Consider the following 24,626-nt stretch of genomic DNA (forward strand, 5'->3'; position numbering starts at 1 on the left):
CTGGAGGTTGTTCTGGGAGGCAGCTCCTGCCAGAGCCCTGGGAGCCCTGGAACCTTTCCAGGCATGGTGCCAGCATTCCTGACCATGCTCTTGGCACCAGAGAGCAGAGTGACCTCAGCTCCTGTCCTGCTGCCAGGAGCTGTCCCCAGGACAGGGAAATCAGGATGTGCTGAGAGCTCTGGGTGAGCTGAGGGAGCAGGATGAGCTCAGGGATGCTGATTTCAAGGTCGTGCACACAGGGACTCACAAACGAGGATTGCTCCTGTCAGCCAAGGGCTCATCCTCTCAAAATGATGGAGGAGGAGGAGGAGGAGGGTGTATTGGTTGCTGACAGGATGAATTATGAGCTGCCAATGTCTTGGAGTCATAAAAAGGCAGCTCCAAGCTCTGGCTGCATCTGCTGAGACGTCCCCAGGGGGCACAGGGAGAGGGTTCCAGCACAAGGAGTTCTACAGGAACAGCAGAGATCCTGTGTGGGACCTCCAGGCACAAGAGGAAACACATTCCCAGTGCCTGAAGCAGGTTTCCCACGTGGCAGTGGAAGATCTGCTTGCATCAGACACCTGAGGCCTCTCTGGAAAGGTTCTGGTGCTCCCAAGCCTCTCCTCTGAGGAGCTCTGAGCCTTTGTCCACTCTCTGATTTATCTCCTCAAGGTGTTCTGGGCATGGGATGAATAAAGAGACTGCAGAGTTGTTGTCTTGGTTCATTCCTCTTTTATTTATGAGCTCTAGCCCAGCTCAGATATTTATTACCATTCACCAAGAGGATCCAACAGCACTTATAGAGTCTAAATTACTTTAATTTATCTCAGCCCAGCGGTGGCTTCCACACTCTCCAGGGCAGAGGTTGGTTACAACAGGAGATGCACCAACAGCAGGAGATGGAGGAACTTCTACAGCAGGAAAATCCAGGATAATTTTCATCAGGGAAAGGGTGGTCAAGCATTAGAAGGGACCCCTGGGGTGGTTTGGAGTCCCCATCCCTGGAGGTGTCCAAGGAATCACTGGAGGTGGCACATTGTATTTGTGGGGACCCAGATGAAGGCAGGAATGATGAATCTGACTCCATGTTCTCAGAAGGATAATTTATTATTTTATGATACAATATTATATAAAAGAATACTAAACTATACAACACTAAAGAATACAGAAAGGATACTTACAGAAGGCTAAAAAGATAACAATGAAAACTCCTGACTCTCTCCAGAGTCCTGACACAGCTTGGCCCTGATTGGCCAAAGAGTGAAAACAATTCACAGAAAAACAATGAAACAATCACCTGTTGGATAAACAATCTCCAAACACACTCCATATGTGAACACAAAACAGGAGAAGCAAATGAGATAAGAAGTTGTTTTCCTTTTTCCCTGAGGCTTCTCAGCTTCCCAGGAGAAAATCCTGGGCAAAGGGATTTTTCCAGAAAATGAGACTGCCACAGTGGCACTGAGTGCTCTGGGCTGGGGACAAGGTGGGGACCAAGGCTGGACTCGATGATCCCAAAGATCTTTTCCAACCTCACAGATTCCATGGCTCTGTGTGAAGGTGAGAGCCACAGGAGAAAAGCAGGAGCCAGCTGAGAGAACAAGACAATTTCCCCACCCTTTAACTGACCCCAGCCACATCAGACAGACAAATGCTGAAGCTGGGTCAAGTAATTATTGCAGGTCCAGAGCTGTGCAGCTCTCAGGGCAGTGACAAGTGTGACAGGGACTGTGTGACAGCTGTAAATAAAGCATAGCCAGAGTGTGAGCAGCACTCAAGCTGCAGTGCCAGGAAGAAAGCAGCTCCATGTTCATGACCAAGGGTTGCTTCCAAAGGCACTGGCTGTGCTCCTCTCTCTGCCCATTTCCATGAGCAGCAGCATCACTCCAGCAGAAACGGCAATCCCAGACCTGCCAGGGTGAAAAATGGCCACAGGAAACAAGAGGCAAACGAGGAATGATGGTTTTATTTCAGCAAAAGGGCAGCTCCAGGAGGGAGAGCAGGGGGAAAAAAAAATGAGCAGCTCAGAGCAGAGACACCAACAGGGAGCAAATGAGGAATGTTCAGCAGAGTCCAGGGGAAGCCACGGTCAATACAGAGCCTGAGGAAGCAGAAAGGGAAGAACAAAGCACACCAGAGTGGAAAAGAGAAGCTCCCAGGAAATCCTTTTCTCCTTATCACTTGTCCTCCTTGTCAGGCTGAGAAATGGTGGTGCCTTCCTCGGGCATCTGGGCTTTTGGGCTTCCCCCCTGCCTGAATATCAGTGTGGGAGCTGGGAATTGCAGGTGCTCCTGGAATGCCAGGACCTGCCTGGCCCCACTGCAGAGGGGAAGGAGCCCCTCAGAGTGCCCTGACAAGCAGGGGACTCACAGCCCTGGGTGCCCCCAGGATTTTGCCATTCTCACACCATGGAAATGGGTGCCATGGGCAGGGACACCTTCCATTATCCCAGGTGCTCCAAACCCCATCCAGCCTGGCCTGGAACACTTCCAGGGATCCAGGAGCAGCCACAGCTTCTCTGAGAATCCCATCCCAGCCCCTCCCCACCCTCACAGCCAGGAATTCCCAGTTCCCAATCTCCCATCCATCCCTGCCCTCTGGCAGTGGGAGCCATTCCCTGGCTCCTGTCCCTCCACGCTTGTCCCCAGTCCCTCTCCAGCTCTCCTGGAGCCCTTCAGGCCCTGCCAGGGGCTCTGAGCTCTCCCTGGAGCCTTCTCCTCTCCAGGTGAGCGCCCCCAGCTCTCCCAGCCTGGCTCCAGAGCCCTTGGAGCATCTCCATGGCCTTCTCTGGATTTGCTCCAGCAGCTCCAGGTCCTTCTAACATTTGGGTCCAAGAGCTGGACCCAACCCAAAGCCATCACAGAGGGCACAGAGCATCTGGGGCACCAACGGCCTGCCGAGATCTGTGCACAGCGAGAGGGAAATAGGAGATAACACAGCGGCATCCCAAGCAATCCCATTTTTCCATTGGCTGAGCAGGACCCGCTGTGCCGCTCTGTTGCCAGGAGAGTTTAAGACCTCAGCCGACCTTGGGAGCGAGCAGGGCGGAGAGGCAAAGCCCCGGGAGCTCCTCGGGGCCGCTGTCCCCGCTCTCCAGTGGCGGAGCGCGTCCCCACGGGGGCGTCCCAGGCTCAGGGACCGCGTCCCGCTGCCCACGCCGGGCATCACCGCAGGGCACCGGGCACCGCTCTGCTGCCATCCCCCGAGAGCCGCGGCACCGCCAGCGCCGCAGGGCACCGGGCACCGCTCCGCTGCCATCCCCCGGCATCACCGCAGGGCACCGGGCACCGCTCCGCTGCCATCCCCCGGCATCACCGCAGGGCACCGGGCACCGTTCCGCTGCCATCCCCGGAGAGCCGCGGCACCGCCAGCGCCGCACACGTGCGGCCACTCCAGTCAGTACAACTACACCCTCACGACCGCATCCGTCAGCGGGTCCCTTGCACTCCCAAAGTCACCTCGTGAGGGCAGAGGGGAAAGCGCAGGAGCGCCCCAGGATCCCGGGGAGGGGATGCTGCGGGCACTGCGGAGCGGGAGGGCGGGAGCCGCGGGGCTGTGGTGTCGCTTCCCGGGAGCCGGGGAAGGGAAGATGAGCGGGAAGAGCAGCGGGAAAAGCGGCGGCAGGCCCGGAACCGCCGCTCTCCCTCACGGACCCCGCAGCGGCGCCGCAGCCCCGAGCGCAGCCCCCGCAGCGGCGCCGCGGGGCGGGCCCGCTGGATGACGGACGGGAGGATCAGCCAATGGCAGCTCGCAGCGCACCCCCGCGCCGGCGGGCGGGCCAATGGCGGGGCGGGGGGGCGGGGCCCGGCGGCGCGCGCGGCGGCGGGCGGCGGGCGGGCGGCAGTCGGCGCCGAGGCGCGGTGCGGTGCGGGTCGCTCCTCGGGCTCCTGCCGCGGCCGCCGGAGCCGCGCCGCCGCCCTCCTCCTTCCCTCCCCTATGGAAGAGATGGAAGAGGAGCTGAAATGCCCGGTGTGCGGCTCCTTTTACCGGGAGCCCATCATCCTGCCCTGCTCGCACAACCTGTGCCAGGCGTGCGCCCGCAACATCCTGGTGCAGACGCCCGACTCGGAGTCTCCGCAGAGCCGCCGCGCCTCGGGCTCGGCCGTCTCCGACTATGACTACCTGGACCTGGACAAGATGAGCCTCTACAGCGAGGCGGACAGCGGCTACGGCTCCTACGGGGGCTTCGCCAGCGCTCCCACCACGCCGTGCCAGAAGTCCCCGAACGGGGTCCGCGTGTTCCCGCCGGCCGCGCCGCCTCCTCCCGCCGCGCTGGCGCCGCCGCCGCCGCCGCGCAACGCGTGCCTGACGTGCCCGCAGTGCCACCGCAGCCTGGTGCTGGACGAGCGCGGGCTGCGGGGCTTCCCCCGCAACCGCCTGCTCGAGGGCGTCATCGACCGCTACCAGCAGGGCAGGGCGGCGGCCCTGCGCTGCCAGCTCTGCGAGAAGGCGCCCAAGGAGGCGGCCGTGATGTGCGAGCAGTGCGACGTGTTCTACTGCGACCCGTGCCGCCTGCGGTGCCACCCGCCGCGGGGACCGCTGGCCAAGCACCGCCTGGTGCCGCCGGCCCAGGGCCGCGTCAGCCGCCGGCTTAGCCCCCGCAAGATCTCCACCTGCACCGACCATGAGCTGGAGAATCACAGCATGTACTGCGTGCAGTGCAAGAGCCCCGTGTGCTACCAGTGCCTGGAGGAGGGCAAGCACTCCAGCCACGAGGTCAAGGCGCTGGGAGCCATGTGGAAGCTGCACAAGGTGAGCCCCGGCTTGTGCCAGCAGCCCCAGCCGAGCCGCCTTGTGCCACAGGTTCCATCTCCCCCGGCTGGCAGGGTGGGAGCACCCTCGGCTATTCCATCCTCGGCCATTCCATCCTCGGCCATTCCATCCTCGGCCATTCCCATCCTCGGCCATCCTCATCCTCGGCCATCCCATCCTCGGCCATTCCCATCTTCAGCCATTCCCATCTTCATCCATCCCATCCTCGGCCATCCCATCCTCGGCCATCCCATCCTCGGCCATTCTCATCCTCGGCCATTCCATCCTCGGCCATTCCCATCCCCTGCCATTCCCATCCCCGGCCATTCCCATCCTCGGCCATTCCCATCCTCGGCCATTCCCATCTTCGGCCATCCTCATCCTCTCCCGTCCCGTGTTGCCCCCTTGGCATCGTGCAGATGATGCTCTCCTGATGCGGGTCCCCAAATCTGGCCGTGCCAGCTGCCCCAAAGGAGCTGGCAGCGTCCCTCGGGGGTGGCTCGGGGACATCTGCGCCGCAGGGCTGGGAAAGCAACAGGAGCGATGGTTTGGGGACGAGGAGGAGGAGGAGGGAGGCGTGAAATGCACCGTGGGAGCGGGGAGCCGCGGGGTGCCACCTCCTGCCGCACTCGGAGTCACCGGGAGGAGGAGGAGGAGGAGGAGGAGGCGGAGGAGGAGGAGGGGTGGCAGCGGGCAGCCGGGAGCTGTCCCTGAATACTGATCAGCTGCACTCGCTCCCCACGCGTCCCTGCTGGAGGAGAGGGTCCCGGAGCCTGAGGCAGGGATGTGGCCATCATCATCTTCAGCTCCATCCATCCTCTGCCTCCCGCCCTCCCTGCTCGCAGCAGGGACCGAGGGCACTGGGGCAGAAGTGAGCGGGACACGGGCGGACAGGGATGGGCGTCATTCCTTGGATGAACATCGCCGTAATTGGCCCCCGCTCCAGCAGATGGGAGCAGGTGGGGGGGACCTGTGACAAGGAGCTGGGGAGGGTGTGACCTCCCGGTGGGAGGGACTGGGCTGGGCTGCTTTCAAGAAATATTTCAGGATGCTCTGGCAGGATGCAGATCTCTGGGATGGAGCTCTGCACCCCCAGTTGGGTCAGTGGGTGCATGCAGGGACAGGGTGTCACTTGTCACAGTGCCCTTAAAAGGGGGGTAAGCACCTTGTGCTGTGGGGAGAAGGTTTGATCGTCCCTGGGAAATGGGAATGGGAATTTCCTGACCCCTTTTGCTGGGAGCAGGAGCAGCTCCTCTCTGGATTTTCAGAGCTCTTGTGCAGATGTGCCAGAGCAGTTTGGTGCCCTTGTCCCCATGCATGGGGTGCAATCCCTGATCCCAGAGTGCTGGCACTGCTGTGGGATGGTCAGGGTGGCACAGGTGACTGGGGAGCTGCTGGCAGGAGGCAGAGGATGGAGCCAGGCTCTTTGTGGAGTGGAGCAGGGGGAGGAGAAGCAACAGGCAGAGTTTGGAACTCAGGGAATTCCACCTGGAGAGCTTTACTGCTCAAGCCAGGTTGGAAAGGGCTTGGAGCAGCCTGGTCTGGTCTGGTGGGAGGTGTCTGCCCATGGCAGAGGGGTTGGAATGAAATGAGCTTTAGCTTTTCCTTCCAAATCCCTTTTCCCGGGGGAGAGCTTTAGCCAAGTGCTGTTTCATTGATGTAACTGACAGATGAGGATAATGTAACATTATTTCAAATGATGATCTTGGACGGTGGAGCCTCATCTGTCTTGAGAGCTGTGTTTCTGCAGGGGTTCACTGCTATTACCTGGTGTTAGTTTGCTTTTTAGGGGAGGGGAAGAGTCTGTGGAGTTAAATGTGGTGCTAAGGAATAATTGAAGGAGTGATTTCAGGGCTAGAGAGCTCAGATTGTTACTTGAGATGCCATCTAACAAAATCAGGGGAAAAGCTTATTTACCTTAATTTTTGTCACACACACACACAAAAAAAAACAAAACAAAAAACCCAACAAAAAACCACAAACAAACCAGAGCCAATACCCATGATTTCCAAGGCTGATCTTGGTTGGGACTGGGCATTAGGAACCCAACCACCTGTGGTTTGGAGTGGTGATCCTCTTGCAGAAGTGTCTGGTGGTGCCATTTTTTGAGAGCACAGTCGCTTGGTGGTGGGACAGATTTGCTGAAGGTGTGACTGTCCCTTTTTGCCTGAGCTATTCTCTGTGATGGGCAGTGTAATGATACCTACAGCTCACAGGAGGAAATTGTGGAATGTTTGGATTGGAAAGGGCCTTAAATCCCATCCAGCTCCATCCCCTGCTATTCACAGGGATGCTTTCACTGTCCCAGGTTGCTCCAAGCCCCATCCAGGCTGGCCTTGGACACTTTCAGGGATCCAGGGGCGGCCACAGCTGCTCTGGGCACCCTGTGCCAACCCCTCACCACCCTCACAGCCAAGAATTCCTTCCCAATATCCCACCCAAATCAACTCTCTTTTAATTAACACCCATCAGGCAGCTCCTGAGTTCTCTTGCACCATTCCAGCACCTCTTGGTGTGAATGTTCTTTGGGATGCTCTTCCCTTCTGGCCCAGGAGGGCTGGGATTGTCCCCAGAGCCTGTGGGTGCCTGGATGAGCTGTGGTTCCTGAAAGCAGCTCTGTTCATGCCCCAGTAGGTGATTGCCAGACCCAGGGCAATCAATCCCTGCTAATTGCAGCGTGCCCTCCATTGGAACCAAATCCAAAGGGTTTTGCACAGCCCTCTTTGGGAGCTGCCCCAATTTCCCCTTTCCTCCCTGGAGGTTCTCTGGGATGATCATTGACAATAATCTCTGCTGAGGCACAATCAATTGTCATTCAGGGAGCTGGGCTTTCTAAGCTGGACACAGATTGTGGCAAATCCTCTCTGCCCCTGTCTTCCTCTCACTTGTTGGGAGCAGGGTGAATATTCAGAGAAACACAGAGGGAAATGGGTTTTTAATCTGAATTGTCCCAGTTTTGCACAGATATTGCAGCTGTCTGGGTTTTTATCCTGACGAGCTGGAATGCTGCTTGGCATGCCAGGAGCAGGAGCACAAGATGGAGCTGAATCATTTATTCCTCACACATCTGAGTCCCTCTTCTGCTGGAAATGTGTGCAGAGTGCAGGCTCAGCAGCTGGATGGTGTTTTTATGGATGGATGGATGCATGGATGGATGCTTGTGTACAAATACAAACAGGCTGGGAGGGATCTCAGTAATGCCTTGTGCAGGCTGCCCTAGAGCAGAGGCTGGGTGGAGTTCCAGAATAAAGCAGGGATTGATTCAAAGCATCTCCTCCATGCATCCACCTTGGGCAGCACAAGAGCCCAGCCAGGGCTGCACCCAAGATGAACCAAAATGGCCCCAAAATGCATGGCCAGGCACGGGGTCTGTCCCTGGATCAGTTCTGCTCCATTTGCATCTTGCAGTTCATTGTCCCATTCCAGCTTTAGCCCCTGCAGTCCCACCCTGCTTGTTTTTCTCTCTCCAGCCCACGGGGTTTGTGCTCTGGGGCTGAGGTTTGGATCATTTGTCCTTGGTGCCCAGCTGGAGCAGGAATTGTTTTGTCTCCCTGCTCTGTGCACAGAGCTCAGCATCCCCTGATATGGAGCCCAGACCCACCCACTAAAGCAGCACAGAATGTGAAAAATAGAAAAGCTAAACCTGAGGCATCATCACTGTCTCCCACCGCCCTGAAATCCCAGCCAGTTGATCCAACTTGGTCCTAAAATCATTTTACTCTTTCTGGTGCAGGTTAAAAAGGTCTCCCAGAAAAAGATTCTGGTAGCAGATTTTAAGCAGGTTTGAAAGTGTTCTGTGCTGGGAAATGGAGAGACAGTGATGCAGAGCAGTTCTTCCTGCCTGTCTCTCAAATACTGAGGTGTTGCCCATCACTCTTGTGTCTGGCTCTGCTCTTGGCTCGTGGCTGGACAATCCCTGGGGGTGGCACAGGCTGGGCACCTCCCAGGGTGTGGGACACAGCTGCCAGGGGCTGCTTTTTGCTTTTTTTGCCTTTGCCATCCATGCCCCAACTGCAGCAAAGGTGAGCCTGGATTTGCCATGCGCTAAAAAGAAGCTGAAGAGGTCAGGGGTGCCATGGTGAAAAGTTTCTGCTGGTTTTGGGCAGTGCAGGAAGAAACTTCCCTCTGCTTTGGGCTGGGATCTTCTCTCTGCTCTCATCCACGTTCCTTTTGCTTTCTGCATCCAGGGAAGGGCAGCAGAGCTGGTGGAGGCTCTGGAGCACAAGTCCTGTGAGGAGTGAGGTGAAATCCCCATCCCTGGAGGGGTTTAAAATCCCTGTGGATGTGGCACTTGGGGACATGGATCAGTGGTGGCCTTGGCAGTGCTGGGGGAATGTTGGACTCATGGTCTTAAAGGGATTTTCCAACCTAAATGATTCCAAGATTCTGATTTGGGACCACTCTCTCCTTGAGGAGCTCAGGCAGCATGTCCAGGTCCTCTGGGAGAGAAGCAGAAACAAATCTTGGCTTTAGTGGAAGGAAAATGTGGCATTCACATTCCCTGAAAAAATCCCTTCACCCAGGGTTTTTCTCCTGGGAAGCTGAGAAGCCTCAGAGAAAAAGGAAAACAAATTCTTATCTCATTTGCTTCTCCTGTGTTGTGCTCACATATGGAATGTGTTTGGAGATTGTTTATCCACAGGGGATTGTCTCATTGGTTTCCTGTGAATTGTTTTTACTCTTTGGCCAATCAGTGCCAAGCTGTGTTGGGACTCAGTCACAAGTTTTCATTATTAGTTTTTTAGCATTGAGTAAATATCCTTTCTGTATTCTTTAGTATAGTATAATATAGTATTCTTTAATATAATATAGTATTACAAAATTATAATATAGTATTATAATGATATAGTTTATATTATTATAGTATTATAATAATATAATTTATATCATTATATTATTATAGTAATATAATTTATATTTCTATTATTATAGTATTATAAAATAATAAATGAGCCTTCTGAGAACATGGAGTCAGATTCATCATTCCTCCCTGCCACAGGGGACCCTGCAGGTACAAAAGGAACACAAAGCTCTCAGTTTTAATTTTACATGAGATTTAACTGCCCAGGCTGAAGACACAAACTGTCCTTGGATTGCAAATCCCTGCAGATTGCAGCAGAGCTCAGCCCTGGGAATTTCCATCCCTCACCGAGTGGGATCAGCAGTGATGCTCAGCAGGCACAGGTGACACCTCATTGGCACAGGTGACACCTGGGCTCAGCTCCTCCTGCCCCAGCACAGATGCAATGAGGGATGCAGGTGATTCCTATTAAGAGCCAAAAATCCCACACTGGGACTTAATTCCTGCTGGTTTGGGTATATGGGGAGAAGCAGGGGTGGGAAACACTGCAAGGGCCCCTCAGTTTGTGCCCAGGGGCCACCAGAGCCAGAACAGGGATGAGCAGAGAGGATTTTTCCTTTTTTCACTTGCCAGGGCTCTGTGTTGGCTGCCAGAGGAACTTTGGAGGGGAGATTTGGACACTGGGAATGTGCTGCCCTTGTGTCCATGGCAATTCCTGCTCCCACAGCACTTGGGGAAGTATGCAGGGAGTTGCTGCAGGACCAAGATCTGTTTGCACTTGCAAAGTAAAATATTTGCTGTTTAAAGAGAAGCAGGGAAAATCCTTAATGCTTCCCAAGCCTTGGTGTGGTGGCCTTCCTATCCCACCACCCTTTTTTCCATCTGCAGCAGCAGGATCCATCCTCTCCTTCTCCAGCAGTGCCCAAATGCCCTTCCCACCTCCTCTATCCTCCTGTGGCCAAATCCAGATGGTGCCAAACTGCCTGAGAGGCTTTGAAGTCAGAAAAAGCCAAGAAATGCCAGGATCTGGAGCAAAAATGTGATGAGGAGAGGCTGAGGGAGCTGGGCAGGGGCTGAGCCTGCAGCAAAGGAGGCTCAGGGGCCCTTGTGGCTCTGCACAGCTCCTGCCAGGAGGGCACAGCCGGGGGGGTCGGGCTCTGCTCCAGGGAACAGGGACAGGACAGCAGAAACTGTCACAGACACATTTTCTGGAAAATCCTTTTGCTAGGATCTTTTCTCCTGAGAAGCTGGGAAGCTTTGGCTTCTCCATGTTTTGCTGTTTTGGAGTGTGATTTGGAGAGTTGCTTACCCAGCATGTGAAATTGTTTTTACTTGCTGACCAACGACAGCCACCTGTGTTGAGGCTGTGAGCAGTCACAAGATTTTATTATTCATTCTTTTTTAGCCTTCTGATGTCTCTTTTCTCTATTCTTTAATATAGTTTTACTATGTCATTTTCTTTTAATATGTATCATAAAATACTAAATCAGCCTTCTGAAACATGGAATCGAGATTCTCATCTCTTCCCTTGTTGGGTTGACTACAAATTCCACAGGAAACCCTCTTAGGCTGCTCCAGGGCAGGTTCAGGTTGGATATTTGGGAATATTTCCTCATGGAAAGGGTGGTTAGGCACTGGATAAAGCTTCCCAAGGGAGTGCTGGAGTCCCCATCCCTGGAGGGACTTAAAAGCTGTGTGGGTGTGACACTTGGGGACATGGGGGCTTATTCATGATTTAAAAGTCTTTTCCAGCCTGAATGATGCTGTGATTTCCACCAGCCTGTGCCTGCCCAGCATCCAGAGGTGGTGCTGGTGATCCTGTTCATTTATTTGGATAAAAGCTTTCTTTTATATATATAATATATAAGAGTCAGGTGGCTCTTGGCTTAGCACTCCCTGCAGTTGATGGAGTCAGGAGCAGCCCCAGAGCCCCTGTAAATCAAAGGTGGTGTGGTACAGCAAGTTCTCCAGGGGTTTGTGGAGCCCAGGAGACAGGAGGTGACTTCTGGGTTATCTGCAGATGGAAATGGGCCCAGGGTCATCTCAGAGTGAGTGGAAATCACCGCAGCTTTTATTCCCTTCCAGTGGGAAGGTTAGATTAGAATATGAGGAACAAATTGTTCCCTGGGAGGGCAGTGAGGCCCTGGCACAGGGTGCCCAGAGCAGCTGTGGCTGCCCCTGGATCCCTGGAGGTGTCCAAGGCCAGGCTGGACAGGGCTTGGAGGCACCTGGGACAGTGGGAGGTGTCCCTGCCATGGAAAAGGGGTGGAATGAGATGGTCTTTGAGTTTCCTTCCAACCCAAACCACTCCATGATTCTGTGTCCAAAAATACACAGATCTGACAGAGCAGAGCTCTGTTCCACCATCTGCCTCAGGCTCTCCACAGGCTCTGAACCACCTCCATGAGCAGATTGAGCTCTGGTGGGGTCCATCTTCATCTGTAAATATCCAACCTTTTCCTTTCTCTCCCATCTTTTTTCTTCTCTTGGCCAATTGATGAATGAAGGACCCTCCTGGCTGGATTTTTCTGCATTTACTGTAGGAGCACCTCAGCTGAGATGGGGGAAATTAACCCAGGGACTGGTTCTTGTCTCTCTTTCAAGGAAATTTCTGCAGTATCCATACCCAGAAATTCCCCTGTTAAGGTTTTTATTGACTCAGAGATGGGGTAACTGAGAGGTGCTTTAAAAATTTTTATTCCATTTTCAGTCTCATGTGAAGGGTGAGACAATACAGATGTTATAATTACCACCATTATAATTAGAAGCTCTTTTCTAATTACAATGCATTATAAGTGTTTCTTGGCTTACATTACTTGAGAAGTAAAATATATAAGGAAACTTTAACCAAAAAGCAGCTAAACAAGAACAAGTTTGTATACAATTGCATACTATGTCAGCCTCCTATCAAGCTTTAAGAACTCTCTACAAATTCATTTCCCACAACCACATCCCTAGCCTGGAAAAACAGAATGAGGAAGCAGAGCAAACACTGTGCCTGGTGTTAAATAAATCACTCGAGAGTGTGGAAAGGCTTTGCTGTTCATTAATCAGGTTTCACAGGATGCTTTCCAGGAGCTGGCATTGCTGCATGGTGGATTTTTGTTGGGAAAATGTTCTCCAGAGGCTTTGGGGCTGCTCTGCATTGCTCATTCCTGCTCCTCTAAATAATCCAGCACCCAGAAGTTTTGGCTTTTAAAGGGAAAACTTTGCTTGGTGTCACAGAATTCCAAAATGGGTTGGGTTGGAAGGGACCTTCAGGATCATCCCATCCCAAATTCTGCCATGGCAGGGACACCTCCCACTGTCCCAGGGTGCTTCAAGCTCTGTCCATCCTGGCCTGGGACACTGCCAGGGGCAGCCACAGCTTCTCTGGGTACCCTCTGGGCTTCCCCACCCTCCCAGCTAAGAATTCCTATCCCATCTAAATCTTTCCTGGTTTTTCTTCTTGCCACAACCCTTTTCCCTATGACCACAAATTCATTTTTGGAGTCCTGCTGTGCACTTTCTAGCAATCCAGCACATAGCACTGGGAGATATTTCCCTTTCCTGAACTTGGAAGGAACTTCCAGCAGCCTTTGATTAACTCGTGTTGCTCACACAAATTCATTTATTTCAGAGTGCCTTCAAATTGCATTGCTCTTCTCAGCTCTATGAAAGAGTAATTAAAGAAAAATGTGCCTGAAACATAACAACTCTCAAAGCTGCTCTTTTGTCAGCCTTGGTCTTTGTTTTGTTTGTTCTTGGGATGAGGCATTTTACCTGGTAAATTGGCTTATAAATGTCAGCTCATTCCCTGTTCATTCAGCTCGTCCTGCTGGCATGAATTGGATAAATTTCTATTTAGAGCAGGCACATGAGGCACAGAGAGCTGGGGTTATAAATCTCTGGTGACCCTGGCTCAGGTGAAGTCCTGGAAGGAGAGGCAGAGGCTGTGGTGGAATTGCTGTGAGGAGTAAAAGCTCTCAGGGTGAGTCTCTCCAATCCAGTTGTAGCTGGAAAGAGCAGGGATGGTTTGGGGTCTGGGACCACCACTGAGGGTCACAAATGGGAAATGTACTAAACTCTTCAAAAGGGAGACAAATAAACAGAAATGAAGCCCAGCTCTCGCCCATTCCAGTGGCACCTCCCTGATTAATGCAGGAAGGAGAGCAGAGCTGAGAACAGCAGGGCAGAGAATTCACCTTGCCTCTGTTGAAAGGAAAATTTTGTTTGCAGCCTGAACCAGCTCATATTTTGCTTTCATAGTTGGATTCAGCTTTGGGGACAGCCTGACCTGGAGCTGGCTGGAAAAGCTCAGCAGAGGCTCTGATCAGGGCAGAATTTCTGAGCAGAAAAAACAAGACCCAAGTTCAGCTGGAAATTTTCTTGAGCAGCAGAGGGGTGGCTGTGAGGGTGATGCCAACCTCAAACACCATATGCACAGCATGGATTGAGGTTAGGGCCACGTTTTTATATTTAATTAGCCATTAAATTCCCCATGTCACAGAAATAGAGGGCTGTTAACAGGAGCCTGCTCCGTTCTGTAGCAGCAGAAATTGCCCTGGGAGGGATCTGGCAGTTGAGGGATTTCCCATCAGTGTTAATTACCCTTTCCCCTTTACTACCCTTATAGGAATTGATGGGTTTAGGGGAAAAAAAAAAAAAAGCTGGAATTGGATGTGAATAAGGCATGCATGGATGCTGCCTGGAGGGCTGAGGGCTGGAGCCACAGTTGCCATTCCCAAGGGGAGTGGGTTGGATCTGCAGCTGGCATGGATGAAGGGAGCACAGATCCATGGAAGCAGCTGCAGCAGCCACTGGAGTGGAAGATCACATTTGTGACTTCCAGTGCCTCCTGAAAATCCCAGGAGATCTCCTGTGGAGATGCCAGCCTGGCTGCCCACACTGGGGCTGCTGCTTCCTGCTTGGTGTAAAGCCAAAATACGTGGGAAATATCAGTTAAATTATTTGCACCAGCCCCAAAAATTTGTGAAATATCTTTCAACCAGTGATCCTTTTTTTTTCTTTTTGGTCTCCAAATGTACAAATTTAATTTGTATTAAATTCTGTCGTTTTTCCCTTGCTCCTGGCCTCTCTGGATTTGCATGGTCAGTTCAGTTCCCTTCTTGTTGCAGTTCCCTGTGGCAGGATTGGGGTGTTCCTGTGTGAATTAATACTGGGTTATGGCCTTGCCTTCAGCTCAGTGCTGCTTCCATGGCATCATTCCTGACAGCCTGTGCTGTGGAGCTGCTTCCCACCTGCAGCTCTTGAGGTTTTCCCTGGTGAAATCCCTCTGTTTTCCCAGATAACCACTGTCCCTCCAGTCAAGATGTATTAATTCACTGGCTCTGTTAACTTCACCATGTTCCTTCTCCCTGCTTCCTTTTCCTGGAAGTGCCCAAGGCCAGGTTGGACAGCGCTTGGAGCAGCCTGGTCCAGGGGAAGGTGTCCTTGCCCATGGCAGGGGGTGGAACAAGATGGGATTTAAGGTCCTTTCCAACCCAAACAATCTGGATTCTGTGATTCCCTGGGTCTCTGCTGTGCCTGTGGGATTCCTGCTTGGGAAGGACCTTTCTGCCTGCAGAGGCAAACTCAGAGATCTGAATTTGATCCCCCTTTCAGAGCAGATTTCTGTGATTCTGTGCTTTGCTTTCTCTGTCAGGGGATGCAAAGCTGGCAGAAGGGGGGTGGGTTGTGTCAAGCTTTGAAATGGATTTTTCCTAACAAGGCACATTTATTGATTTCCAGACACAGACTCTGCTTTGGGAGCAGAGTTCCCTCTGTTCCCTCTCTGGCAGGGCTGTTTCACCCACATCACCCAGGGATCCAGGCTGGAGCAGGGGAGGACAGGCAGGGAATTGTGGCAGCATTTCCCTGAGGATGCTGGAAAGGGAAGGGCTGGGCTGGAGATCAGCAAATCCCAAAGGATTTGCTTTGTCCTCCTGGGCAAATAATTGCACAAACCCCCTGTGTGTTGTCTCCCAGGAAATGTGTGTTTGGCACCAGTGCCATTCCTCCAACCCAGCAGCAATTATGGTGGGAATTCATAACAGAACATGTGGAGATAAAGTGGGAATTTCCAAAATTGTGAGAGCTCGGTGAAATCCCATCAAGGACACAGCGGGAGCATCAGCCTCCCTCCCTCCCTCCCTGGGAAAGCACTTCCAGCCTTGCTCAGACAAGGATTGAAGTCACAGAGATTTGAGGGCATGACTGAAATGCTTTCTCATGTTGGGACGTCTGAGATGATAAATTGGGAGAGCCCTTGATGTGCAAACAATGCTGGATTAACGAGGTGCTGGGTGAGGCTGGTGCTGTCCCTTGGCTTGGTGACAGATGCCACCATTCCCTGGGTGGCACAGCACTCATTCTTTGGCAGGGTACAATGTTATCATGGGGATTTGTACTAAGTGAAAGAATTTACTCATTTTCTGGAAAAGGGGGGAACGAGACATGGGGTTAGACATTAACTTGGGGTAGAAATCAATTTGAGATTTAGATGAGGTGTGCTGGTTTCACTTGTTTAGTCTATGGCTTGCTCACATTGGTGCCTTGTGCAGGCTGCCCTAGAGCAGAGGCTGGATGGAGTTCCAGAATAAAGCAGGGATTGATTCAAAGCATCTCCTCCATGCATCCACCTTGGGCAGCACCAGAGCCCAGCCAGGCCTGCACCCAAGATGAACCAAAATGGCCCCAAAATGCACGGCCGGGCACGGGGTCTGTCCCTGGGATCAGTTCTGCTCCATTTGCACCTTGCAGTTCATTGTCCCATTCCAGCTTTAGCCTCTGCAGTCCCACCCTGCTTGTTTTTCTCTCTCCAGCCCACGGGGTTTGTGCTCTTGGGCTGAGATTTGGATCATTTGTCCTTGGTGCCCAGCTGGAGCAGGAATTGTTTTGTCTCCCTGCTCTGTGCACAGAGCTCAGCATCCCCTGACATGGAGCCCAGACCCACCCACTAAAGCAGCACAGAATGTGAAAAATAGAAAAGCTAAACCTGAGGCATCAGCACAGATGAAGTGTGCTGTGTGTTTAACTTTAGTCTGTGAGCTTGCTGTGCAGAAGCAGAGGTGTAGAACAAGCTTCAGCCTCCACAGCACACGCTCTGCAGCTCAGCCCTGCTGTGTGAGGGAGCAGTGACAGCACCTCTGATTGTCCCCATGTCCCTTCCCTGCTGCTCCTTTGTAGCTCAGCCAGCTCCTTCTTTCTTGTGCCATTTCTGCTCTTTGTGGGGCTGTTCCCTCGGAGGAGCAACTGTGCTGTGTTGCTGTCATACTTCTTGAAAAATCTCTTCGCTAGGATTTTGTCTCTTGGGAGGCTGAGAAGCTTTAGAGAAAAATGAAAACAATAATAATCTGATTTGGGTTTTTTTGTGTTTTGTTTTTTTGGAATGTAGTTTGGACATTGTTTACTAACTGGTCATTGTTTCATTAGTTTCATGTAATTTGTTTTAACTTAATGACCAATCACAGTCCAGCTGTGTCGGGACTCGAGAAGGAGTCATGAGTTTCATTATTATCTTTGTGGGCTTCTATCTGTATCCTTTCTCTATTCTTTAGTATGGTTTTAGTATAATATAATATAATATAATATATAATATAATCAAAAAATAATAAATTAACCTTCTAAGAACACGAAGTCAGATTCATCTTTCCTTCCAACAACAGAAACCCCAGAAAACACCACAGTGGTGGCTCCTGTCACGCTGTCACACCAAACCCACACAGCCCAGGCGTGGCTGAGCCTGTGCTGCCTCCATCCTGCACCAACACCTCTCCCATCCTGACGTTCTGTTCCCAGGAAATGAGGACCTCAGAGGGCATTTGCTGAGGTCTGTGCTGCCAGCAGCCCACACCTTGGTGAATCAGAGAGCTTAGACACAGTTTCTCACCTCTGAGATGATTTCTCACGTCCCACGGAGCACAGCAGTTAGAATTCATGAATATATGATTTTTTTTTTTCATTTGTCTTGGTTTGGAAAGCCAGGTGCCTGCTAAGGAAGGCAGGAGCCTCCTCTGAAATGGAAAATGTGAACCCCCCCCCAATGCCCCCAATTATTATAGATTTGAAATTAAGGGGCTCTCAGGCAAAAATATGGAAGCAGGAATAACAGTTCTTTAATAGGGAAGAAAATAAAAGGATAAAATAAACAATGCAGTGAACTAAACCAACACTGCCAGAGTCAGAACCCAGCCTGACACCCTGTGGGTCAGGGTGCTGGCAGCAGCCCCACTGGAATTGTGGCTCAGCCCTCCTGCAGTGCCAGGGGTGGCTCTGCTGGAGCAGGGATCCTGGAGAAGGGTGGAGTCTTCCTCTGCAGATCCAGGGGAAGGAGAGGCAGCTGCTGTTCCTCTGGGCAATCCAGTGCAGAAGCCGTGCTGGTGTTCCAGAATCTCCAGATTATATCCAGGCAGGAATGCTTGGCTCCTCCCTCTGGGCTCACATCTCCCAATGGGATGCTGTAGTTCTTATCAGCCATGCAGGGACATTCCATGGCTGTTATCAGCAGGTGTCTCCCTGTGGAAAAGATAAGGAAAAACTGCCCAATGGACAGAGGACAACTGCCACACAGATGGCAAATAGAAAACAATTTGCTTGGCAATCCAGGACACCATTTTAAATGCTGCCCTCTGGCAGTGGATGCTGTACCTTCCCCCTGCCCTGAGGACAGATGGAGGGATGGAGGGGCAGAGAAGGATGGACAGCCCAGATGGAGGGACAGGGAGGTCACATCTGCTGGGCTTGGTGCTGGGAGCCTTGCTGTGCTCCTGGAGCTGTGGCCAGATAATCCATCTGTGGTTTGGGCTCTGCACTGATCTCCTGCCATGGTGCCAGGCTGTCAGATGGACAAGGACAGGCCACAGGCAGCTCCAGAGAGGATCTTGGCTCCATTCCTGCCTGGCAGGTGCTTTGCCTATGTCTCTACCAAGCTGCCAGCTGAGCACTGCCTGTTGCAGGGGGTTTCTGGCTCCTCTTGCCATGCTGTGCTGTTGGATGGTGGCTGGTTGGCCTGGGATGGGATTCCTGGATGAGCTGGGAGTGCTAGAAAGGTGCCAGGAGAAAAGAGGAGGCTCAGGGGGGACCTTGTGGCTCTGCACAGCTCCTGCCAGGAGGGCACAGCCGGGGGGGTCGGGCTCTGCTCCAGGGAACAGGGACAGGAGCAGAGGGAAGGGCCTCAGGCTGGGCCAGGGCAGGTTTAAATTGGATATTTGGGAAAATTTCTTCATGGAAAGTGTGGTCAGGTGTGAGAAACACTCACATCAGGTATTGGAAGGAGCCGCCTGGGGAGGTTTGGGTTCCCCACCTCTGGAGGCGCCCAAGGAATTCCTGGAGGTGGCGCTCAGAGCTCTGGGCTGGGGACAAGGTGGGGATCAGGCGCAGCTTGGACTCCATGGGCTGGGAGATCTTCTCCAGCCTCAGGGATTCTGGGATCCTCTGGGATGTCTCATCATGGTGGGAAGCCTGAAGGAACTGCAAGGTGGAAAGGTGGGAGAAGGAAAGGGCAAAGGAAATGGGATCCTACCCCATTCGCCATCCCCACCTCGCAGGGCTCCAGCACCTGCAGAGGCTTCAGGGGCAGAGATTCTGCTCAGTTTGTTCCAAACTGGGCTGGACTGGGCTTGGAGCAACCTGCTCTGGTGGAAGGTGGCCTCAGTCATGAGCTCTGAGCTGGGGAGCACCTCCTGCCATTGTGGGATGGTTCTGCAGCTGAGGGGGAAAACTGGGATTGCTTTTATGGTGTGGTGGTGTTTGCAGGAGTCTCAGGATGAGGGAAGAGATGAGAAATCTTGACTCCATGTTTCAGAAGGCTGATTTATTGTTTTATGATAAATATTATATTAAAAGAAAATGATATATTAAAACTGTACTAAAGAATGGAAGAAAGGATTTCATCAGAAGGTTAGAAAGGAAAGGAATGGAATGATAATAAAATCTTCTGACTGACCAGAGTCTGAGACAGCTGGACTGTGATTGGTAATCAAGGAGAAACAACTCAAACAGACCAATCACAGATGCCCCTGTTGCATTCCACAGTATTGATTTCCTATTCCTCTGAGGCTTCTCAGCTTCTCAGGAGAAAAAAATCTTGTCCAAAAGATTTTTCATAAAATATGTCTGTAGCATTATGGAGCTGTTGCAGTTCCTGGGATGGTCTGGGGTCTGACAGAGGCAGTGACAGGAGGGTGGTGCTGCACCAGGTCATTAGTGGCAATTAGCACAGATTGCCTCCCAGGGACCTTGTGCACTCAGCATTTGGCACCTGGGTTTATCTCCTGCTACATCTAAAGGAGAGACAAGGAATAATTGATGGCAGGGCTGTATGTGGTGGCTAAACCCCTTCCTGCCATATGCCAGATTTGGCTTCAGCAAGGCTGAAATTGTGGAATTCTCATGAATCACAGCAGGTCCCAGAGCTCTGGCGTTCACCAGCCTGACAGTGACCCCGGGAGGGACGGACAGACTCTGTGACAGGGCCTGTTGTGATGGTTTTAAACTAAAAGAGGATTGATTCAACTTAATTTAAGGACAAAATTATTTCTTGTGAGGGTGGTGAGGCACTGGAGCAAAGAAGCTGTGGCTGCCCCATCCCTGGAAGTGTCCAAGGCCAGGCTGGACAGGGCTTGGAGCAACCTGGGATGGTGGGAAGAGTCCCTGCCATGGCAGGGGTGGGATGGGATGAGCTTCAAAGCCCCTTCCCACCCAAACCATTCTGGGATTTATTCAGAGTTAACATCAGGTAGGTCATGGCTCAGTTCCCTCCCAGCAGTGTGTTACACACAAGAAAATAAGTGTAACTTAAACCAGCCAGTGGGGTTTGTATTTATGCAGTGGGATTTGTATTTATGCAGCCCTTCCTGAAGGGGTCACATCCCAGCAGGGCTCCTGATCCCAGGAAAAAGCTACTTTCCTTGTACATGCCCCAAAATACAGCTATTTAAAATTAAATATATTACCTTATTAAAGTATTAGAATTAATTATATCTAATATTATTATATAAGAAATATTTTATAATATATAATAACATATAATATAAATATGTAATAATATATCAGAATATAATAATTAATTATATTCTGATATATTATACATTATGTTATATAATTATAGAATAATAAATATTTTACAGTATGTAGTATTATATAACATGTTCTATAATATGTAATATATAACATAACATGTTCTATAATATAACATTCATATAAATATATAATTATATATAATATATAATATGATTATAATATATTATTATTATATTATAATATTATATACATTTTATGTTATATTATAATTATATAACATATTATATATTGCATGAAATATAATAATAATTGTGTAATTATTATATTATTTATAATATATTTTTTACTTTTTATTTTATTTTTATTTTATTTTTTAATTTTTAATTTAATATAACAAAGCTTATGGGGCCAACACCATCACCTGGTGATGGCACGTGCTGCATGTGGAGTTCAGGGGGGCTGTGCTGCTTTAGCCTGATTCCAGCTCCACTATAAAACATGACCAGTTCCTAAATGTACTTCCTAGGGATCCAGAGCAGTGTTTTGTGCCTAATCTCCATCTCTGGGAAAAGCTTTTAACCTTGGTGAAACACTGATGAAATCAGTAATTCTTATTTTATTGCAGCCATTTGGTTTAAGCAGATTACTTGGTTTGGGGTCTCCGGGTTGATTTGCAGTTCCAGTTTGAAGGAGCCAGGAGATCTCTTGAGTACAAATAAAGTCACAAATGGGTGTCCAGGGTGGGATTTAAGGCCTGATTCTGCCTCCTGCATTTCTCCTGGCTGTCAGGAATATCTGTGGCAACTTGAAGTGATTGATTCCTTCAGCATGAGGTTGGTGGAGTTGGACTCTGAGCATTTCTGTGGGGTTGGGAGGTAATTTATGTAACACTTTATGTAACAGCTTGCTGCCTTCACCACTTTGCATGTGCACAAATCCATCAGCCAAGCTCTTCCTGGAGGAGAATATTTCAAAAGCAGGTGGTCTTGGTGGCTGCACAGCCCTGCAGCAAAAAATAGGTGTTTATTCTGAGGCAGGGGTGATGTAGAGATGCTGATTTTGGATGCCTGTGTTCCCACTGGTAGATATTATGGTCTGGAGTGAAATACATGAGACGTTGCTGGCACTAGAGGGGATATGGAGATAATCCAAGGCTGGGAGAGCTGGGAATGTTCCCCTGGAGAGGAGAAGACTCCAGGGAGAGCTCAGAGAGCCTAAAGGGGCTCCAGGAGAGCTGGAGAGGTTTGGTATTTTCAGGGTCCCCAGGATGAAAGAGGAATTGAGAATCTGACTCTGTGTTCTCAGAAGGCTTATATTATATTATATTATATTATTATATTATATTATATTATATTATATTATATTATATTATATTATATTATATTATATACTAAAGAATAGAGAAAGGACACATCAGAAGGCTTAATAAGATAATAATTAAAAACTCATGACTGACCCCTCAGAGTCCTGACACAGCTGGACTGTGATTGGTCATTAAGTAAAAACAATTCACATGAAACCAATCAAACAATGACCTGTTAGATAAACAATCTCCAAACCACATTCCAAAGCAGCAGAACACAGGAGATGAAAATGAGATAATGTTGTTATTCATTTTTCTCTGAGGCTTCTCATCTTCCCAGGAGTTGAAATCCTGGCCAAGGGATTTTTCCAGAAAATGTGACAGTGACAGAGAGGGACTGGGGACAAGGCATGGAGGGACAGGAGCCAGGGAATGGCTCCCACTGCCAGAGGGCAGGGATGGATGGGAGATTGGGAACTGGGAATTCCTGGCTGGGAGGGTGGTGGGGCCCTGGCAGAGGCTGCACAGAGAATCCCTGGCTGTCCCTGGATCCCTGGAAGTGTCCAAGGCCTCTGTAGGGCAGGAAGGTCCCTCCTTGGTGGCTCTCCACGCTGGAAGTGACAGTGACAGCTCAGAACTCATGGAGCTCTTGGCTCCTGGTGCTGCTCCCCGTGCAGGGAATGGTTTTGGTGCTGTGCTGGGAGCCCCTGCCCTGGGCTTGAGAGAAAGATGGGAAGGACAGGCCTGGGCAAGCCTTGCTTAACGAGCTGCTTCTCCTTTGTGCGTTCAAAACTGGCTGTAAGTTTAATTGGAAACATCTTTTATTTAAAGCAAAGCCTCCAAGGGAAATGAACAGGCTCTGGCACTTCTGGGATTCAGCCCTCACCTTGGAAAAGCCAAATAGAAAAAGGAAAAAGCCACTGGAATCTTGGGATTTTTGCTAGTCAGAATGACTTTGAGATACGTACAAGTCTCTTTCCTCAGCTTGGCAGCTGAAGAAGCAGTCAGGATTCTTCTGTTCTTTTTCTCAAGGTTGTTTATTATTTCTTATCTATAACATCCTTTCTTTGACTTGCTGAGGTCTGTCTGGCAGGTCGGGTTGGGGCACACTGATCACCCTTGGGGTGGTGTTGGCTTTTTATACTAAAAACTGCGTGTACATTTTTTATAATAACTTCTCAATACTTATGACTTATGTTCGACAGTGAGCTTCTACCTTAAACTAATCTAAAAGTGCCAGCATCACTCAGAAGATGGAGGCTAGGAAGAAGAAAGAAGGAGGACAGGGTACGCTTAAATTCTTCTATTTTGGGACTTTGAGCTTCTATTCTAAAAACTTCAAAAATCTATTTTTCACTTTGTGACTAACTATTAAAACTAACTATTATTCTACTTAAACTCTTTTAACTTGTAATTTTTCATATAAAGTTGGTAGTTTGCTGTATGGGTCAAAATCAAAGTCTCGGGCATCTTGGGCTCTGTGCCAAGGTCTCTGAGCCCCTTGGAAGGGGCTCGAGCTATCTGGGACAGGTAGAGAGATGTCTTGGCTTCTGACACTGGAAAAAGCCCAAACTTCACATTTTGGGGTTAAATTGAGAGCCCTGGTTCTCTGTGAGATTTGTGTGCAGACCCTTTGTCCCTGTGAGGAGCCAGCAGAGCCTCCTGGCAGTGCCAGCGCTCCCAGGCTGGAGGCGAAGGCACAAGGGCTGGGTGGGACAGACAGGACAAAGGGCACCCATGGGACAAACCCAGGCTTGTCCTGTGCCTCTGGAGTGTCACTGCAGTGGGTCATGGCAGGGACACTCAGGCTGACCACCTGGGAGCTAATTAAAATCAGGGCTAATGAGCTCAGGCTCACTGGGCTAATCCTCCTGTGCAGTGGACATCCCACACAAGGGACAAGAGGAAACAGCCTCCAAATGCACCAGGAGAGGTTTAGGCTGGATAATAGGAGAAATTTTTACCCAAAAAGGGCTGTTCAGTCACAGCACAGCTGCCCAGGGCAGTGCTGGAGTCCCCATCCCTGGAGGGATTTAAAAGCCACGTGGATGTGGCACTTGGGGACATGGAGCAGTGGTGGCCTTGGCATCCTCAGCACTGTGAAAAATGCCAATCACTTGGTTTTCAAATTTTAAAAGTTTAATAATAATGAAATGGTTATAAAAATAGCAATATAATAAGAGTAATAATAATTTGGACAATTTGGATTAGGACAATATGAGACAACAGAAACAAAGAGTTACAGACAGTCCGGGTGCCTTTTCTGGGCAAAATAAGCCCAAAAAAGGACCCACATTAGCAGAGGATTAACCCTTAAAAACAACAGCCTGTTGCATATTCGTACAGCTCATCCATGATGCATAAATTCCATTCCAACACAGGATTCTGTCTGGGCAGTGTCAGCTTCTTCCTCTGAATCCTGATAGTGTCTCCAATCCTGAGCAGGCAGAAGAAGTTCATTTCTCCTGATAATGGAGCAATAAATTCTCTTTCTCTGAAAGATTCAGGTGTCCTGTAGCTGCTGTCTCGCTGCCAGTCCTTTCTTTAAAAAAGTATCCTACATAGCATAGTTTCTATTTTAATATTATGTTATAACCTAAAACTATATTTAACACACTACTTAAGAGAATTAATACAGCATCACTTTCTAACATAACACATATAATATTCATTTGAATATTTGCAAAGAGCCAATCATAAAATATGCCTTTTTCACAAGCACCATGTTGTCTTAGACCTGTATCTGTGGCTTCTTTCCTCCTTAGCCTGGTTTTTCTTTCTTTTTTT

General features: G+C 50.3%; 1 protein-coding gene across 9 annotated transcripts in view; it reads left to right on the forward strand.

Annotated features, from left to right (window-relative positions):
• Positions 1 to 3,838: 3,838 nt before the first annotated feature.
• TRIM9 (tripartite motif containing 9) overlaps positions 3,839 to 24,626 on the forward strand; it is a 75,950-nt gene continuing 55,162 nt past the window's right edge. For all 9 annotated transcript variants that reach the window (XM_066552771.1, XM_066552773.1, XM_066552774.1 and 6 more), the window contains exon 1: positions 3,839 to 4,734. In XM_066552771.1, coding sequence (XP_066408868.1) covers positions 3,919 to 4,734 — 816 coding nt within the window. In that variant the 5' untranslated portion in view covers positions 3,839 to 3,918. The remainder of the gene's footprint in view (positions 4,735 to 24,626) is intronic.

This window comes from Molothrus aeneus, chromosome 6 (assembly GCF_037042795.1).
Source record: "Molothrus aeneus isolate 106 chromosome 6, BPBGC_Maene_1.0, whole genome shotgun sequence".
NCBI lineage: Eukaryota > Metazoa > Chordata > Aves > Passeriformes > Icteridae > Molothrus > Molothrus aeneus.